Source organism: Otolemur garnettii, unplaced genomic scaffold (assembly GCF_000181295.1).
Source record: "Otolemur garnettii isolate 467f Iridium unplaced genomic scaffold, OtoGar3 scaffold00008, whole genome shotgun sequence".
In the NCBI taxonomy this organism is placed as follows: domain Eukaryota; kingdom Metazoa; phylum Chordata; class Mammalia; order Primates; family Galagidae; genus Otolemur; species Otolemur garnettii.
Genome location: NW_003852403.1, coordinates 16,850,131 through 16,855,317, shown reverse-complemented (window position 1 = coordinate 16,855,317; position 5,187 = coordinate 16,850,131). Strand labels below are relative to the sequence as shown.

At 41.5% G+C, this 5,187-nt stretch overlaps 1 protein-coding gene across 1 annotated transcript in view; it reads left to right on the top strand.

The window, feature by feature from the left end:
- TET1 (tet methylcytosine dioxygenase 1) overlaps positions 1-5,187 on the top strand; it is a 150,885-nt gene that overhangs the window by 35,662 nt on the left and 110,036 nt on the right. The window contains exon 2 of the mRNA XM_012801304.1: positions 2,683-2,736. Coding sequence (XP_012656758.1) covers positions 2,683-2,736 — 54 coding nt within the window. The remainder of the gene's footprint in view (positions 1-2,682; positions 2,737-5,187) is intronic.

Here is a 5,187-nt window from a genome sequence, read left to right as displayed (position 1 = left end):
AAAAAAAAAAAGAAAAGAAAAAAATTGAGGTAAAAGGATCACTTGAGCCCAAGTTAGAGGTTGCTGTGAGTTATGACACCATAGCACTCTACCCAGGGTGACAGCTTGAGATTCTGTCTCCAAAAAAAAAAGCAAAAACCCCTGAAAACATCATGCTAAGTGAAGTAAAGAAACAGAAAGACAAATACAGTAGGAGTCTGTTTATATGGGGTAGCAAGAAGAGTGAATTTCATAGACAGAAAGTAGAGTAGAATTTAGTAGGAGCTGTTGAGGTGATTGAGGAGGCACTGTTTAATGGGTAAAAAGTTTCTACTGTGGAGGGCGAAAAAGTTCTGGAAATGGACAGTGGTGATAGTTGCACTAATGTCACTGAATTATACACTTAAAAGTACATAAATAGTAAATTTTATGTTATATATCTTTTACCACAGTAAAATATCACCAAAGGAAGAAAAATGAAAGAAAAAAGAAGCTAAAAAGTTTTGCACCCATTTTCAAACCTTACTGTATTTGGTTCTATTTTTCTACCTGTTTCGTGGCTGCTTCATCCCTCACAGAGAGCTTCTTAAGAGGTAGTCGACTTTAGTGTCTGGAGTTGGGCTGGTGGATGTGGTTAGGTCAAAATTCATTGGTTTTGCTACAAGTGTTTAAGGAAGAGTTGAGAAAACCACACCCAGTAGGTTTTTTTTCTGACATGAATTTGCTACAAATTAGGGGGAGGAGGAGGGAGAGGTAGTTTAAAAGTGGGGAGAGGTAGTTTAAAAGTGGTGCTTGACTTCCCGTCCAATGAGGAAAGCATGCTTTTGTGGCAAATTGAAAGGCTGGGAATCAAGGGTGATGAAATGCAGACCTTCCGTCCCTCACTCTGTTCCTGATTTCTGGTTGTGGGAATCTGTTCTGAATCCAACTGCAAGTGGAAAACCCATCCTTGGCTGAGCAGCCTGGGAGACTCTCCTGCCAATCCCCCAAATGTGCTGCTGAAACTTTGGCCCTGTGAGGCTGAAGCTAGGGCTGCCTTCCCAAGATCTGTGCAGCTGTCAAGGTGGCTGGGATGGGACTGACTGGCCTCCTCACTGCATTTTGGCAGTGACCTTGAGACCAGCCAGCTGACTGTGGCTACGCTGGTTCTCTGCTGTCACTGTTGCAATGCCCAGAGGCTAACGGGAGGGAGACTCCTGGTCCTGCTCTTTCCCAGTGTCTGGCAGATGCCAATTATGGTGCCAGCTCTCCCAGTGCCTGCCACCCACTTGGCATAGGGGCATTCCAGATATGTCAAGCAGAGATAGTGGCTTGTTTTACCCCTAGCTTAAGTCCCAATATCTGGGAAGTGGGCGGCTCTGTCGGATGGCCAGCCAGGCTGGTTTGGGACAGACTTCACGTGAGGTCCTGCTAGGCAGCTCTGCTGAGAGATGCTCAGTGACAATTGATGATCTTGAGAGAGAGAGGAGCCAAAGATGCCCTTTCCCTGCTAAAATGCATGAGTTCAAGTTCTCCTTCTATTAGGGCAGAGATTTCCTTGAGAGAGGAAGGTCATCAGAAATGCCCACAACAAGAGAGAAATCTTTTCTCTTTAGCCACTCAGAGTGGCAAGTGTATTTTGAAAACTCCTCCCCCTTGTCCTCATCCTGTCCTTTTCCTTTTAAGTGGCTTTATTGTTATTTTTTAATCAGACGTTGTCATTGGACATTTATTGACAGAAATCAAATCACTGTGTTTCTGGGCAAAGCGCCTGCTGCAAAGAGGTGTGGTTCCTGAGGAATGAGACATGCAGTCCAACAACTGAGCCTACACTGTCCTCACATAACCTCCCTGCCTTAAATATCGCCAATATTTAGCCTTGCCTTATAAAGTAAAAATGCACAATACCTTCCAGAGTTTCAGCAAGCCCAAATGCCCCCTTAGGCTCAGTTATATCTCCTGTACATTGGAGGCAGAACAGCGCACCCCTACCTTATGCAGCCCTGCCCTTGGAGCCACCAAGAGGTTACTAATCAGGGAGACTCCGCCATCGATCTGATGGTGGTGACCTGGGGGATTTGTGTGCATTGTTTTTGCTGAAGCCTCCTGTGATTTCGGCGCGACCAGATCCTCTGCAGCGAACTCCATGTCGCAGCTTGTGGCTGCCTGTGTCCTGTGGTGAGAGCCCAGCCGCACAGGAGATCCTTTGTCTAGGAAGGGCTAGGCTGAGAAGATCACTTTGGAGTTGCTAAGCTCTGCATTGCCATTGGCTGCACTCTTTGTGGGGCTGTTTTTGCAAAAGGCATGCCCAGCACGTCTACAGTGCTGGCAGGCCGGGGCTGCCTTTAAACACCATGATAATAATACCAAAAAGCAGTTTGCAGAACTGTTCCACTGTAGAGGCTTCCTCTGCAGAAGCAAGCAAGATGGCTACCTCGTGGGCTTCGCTGTGAAGAATGCAGAGGCTAATTAAGACAGACTTTAAGGGGAAAAAAGGGTATTTCCCTACTTCATCTTTTTGCAAGAATTTTTTTCAGTGACTTTTAAAGTATACATTTTACATGAGCTCTGTAGGTTCTGCCTAGCAAACATGTTGATGATTTTAAATGGTATAAACAGTTTTACAGAGAAATAGCCAAAAATTTTTGGGGGGGTGGGAGCTAATTTTATTTCTTAAACAGAGGCTCATTTTGCAATTTGATTTTTTTTTTTTTTTTTTTTTAGGTTATAAAGGAAAACAAGAGGCCCCAGAGGGAAAAGAAGCCCAAAGTTTTAAAGGTAATCAGCTGTTGATTAAATAATATGTAATTATTTTTCCATTTCATATAGTATTTTTCTATCACTTGGGGGTAAATTTGAAGTACAGTGGATGTTCACTGTCCCAGATTTTTAGTAGATAAATGAATTCTCACCCAACCAAAGTGTTTACTCTCTTTTTTTTTGGTGGGCTGCATAATGTGCATATTGGCATCCTTTATTTTCAACTCCACACAAGTCTGCAGAAGGAAAAGTTTATATGCAAAGTGTTGTGAATAAAATTTGCTTTTCTTTATAGCTCTTTTTGTAGCATCTGCATTTGTGGTGTGGCACCAGTGTGTAAACTTAAGCTCTTTAGGAGAAAGGCACTATTTGAAGTTGACAGCTATGATCCATTGTGATTTTAATAGGCTGTCCATTAAGTGCTGTTTTTAAATGTGTGATTTTTTTCCTCCAAACCAAAAACAAAAAAGGTCCTTAGATATTCTAGTTCATCTTAAAATGTATAAGTCATTGAGATTGCACAGCCAAATTACAATGGTTTGATCTCCCATTTCCATTATATCATCATTAATTTTGGCATTCATGCAGCTATAGGAATCTACATGTTTTCTTTATTTTCTATAGATGGCCTGGTGACTATTTGGTAGCAACCTAATTCAGTTATAAGCTAGCAATCTGTAGTATGAGATTTGTACAGTATTTAAAAGGGTTAATTTAAAAGCATATGTCATCACTAAAAGTTCAAGGCTAGCTTTCCTGTAGCACATAGGTAGGTGCTTATGTGTTTAAAATTTCCAGCCATATATTGCTACTGTAAGTGTAACCAACATTTGCAAGGTACCTTTGAAATTGAAAATGAAATATTAAGCAGTAAAATGACTCATCTTTAAAATTATGTGGTATTACATTTAATTTAAAACATTTTAATCTCATCATAGCTTTTCTTTTGCAAATAAAGTTTTAACACTCAAAGAGGAACATGTTGAACTATAAATGTGGCAGAATTTTGTCTTGTTTCCCCAGTTGTGTTAACTTGAAAATGTTGACATGGAGGACCAAACCTTGAAAGGCATTCACATTTGTCTGACCACCTTGAGTTTCTGCTTCCTATACATACCCAGCATTTCCATGTACATTTTTCATCAACCAGCAAGTATTTGTTTAATATCTACCACAGAGCAAAGTGCTAAGCACTGTGAAATGAATGAAATTGCTTGGCACAAATTCTCACTGGGCCTGGACAAATAGAATAGTACTTATTTTCAAAGTAAATTACACCCTCTTCTATTTTTCTTCTTCATATTGATCCATCCATTTCATTTTACTCCCTTCCTCCAACATCTATAGAAGCGCCTCATTAAAAGCTCTACTTACAATCCCTAATCTTCTACACTTTCTATATTGGGTATGTCCATCTCAGGCATTTTGTCTTAAGTAAGAAATAGCTTCAGTCTAGGGCGGTGCCTGTGGCTCAGTGAGTTAGGAACTGGCCCCATATACCAAGAGTGGCAGATTCCAACCCAGCCCTGGTCAAATGGCAACAAAAAAAATAGCTGGGCGTCGTGGCGGGCACCTGTAGTCCCAGCTACTTGGGAGGCTGAAGCAAGAGAATCGCCTAAGCCCAAGAGCTAGAGGTTGCTGTGAGCTGTGATGCCAGGGCACTCTACTGAGGGTGACAAAATGAGACTCTGTCTCAAAAAAAATAAATAGCTTCAGTCTTACTGTTATAAATGGCTCTCAAATTTCGTAAGGAGGGGCAGAAGGAAGTGGTAGATTACATGGAGAAACTAATACAGATTAAGCCTGGTAGCTAAATCTTCTCCCACCTTTGCTAGGAAGTACAACTGGACTTGGGGAATGCTATTTAATTCTATGTTTATTTAGTTAGTCTGTAGGTATCCTGTCACCTGCATACATTTCAGAAGTCAATATACCATGTGTTCCTTTTTGAAATCATGGCAGTGAACTCTGACTTCTTTTTTTTGAGATAGAGAGAGGGAGTCTCAATCTGAAGGCCTGGGTACAGTGCCACATGTAGAGTATGGTGGCATCCTTGTAGCTCACTACAGCCTCAAAGTCCTGGGCTCAAACAGCTCTCCTGCTTCAGCCTCCTAAGTAACTGGGACTACAGGCATGCACCACTATGCCTGGCTAATTTTTTCTATTTTAGCAGAGATAAGGTCTCCCTCTTTCTTCAGCTAGTCTAGAACTCCTGAATGTAAGCAATCCTCCTGCCTCAGCCTCCCATAGTGCTAGGATTATAAACATGAACCAATGAGCCTAGCTACTGACAATTTTTTTAAAGTGCCTGTGGGGAGCCAAATTTCATTTAACACAGCAATCAGAACTGAACTGTTGTTGCTGACTTTATTCTATAGTTAGTAATTATTGCACAAGAGCAGAAAAATGTTTTTGTTTTTGTTTTTTGAGACAGAGTCTCAAGCTGTCGCCCTGGGTAGAATGCTGTGG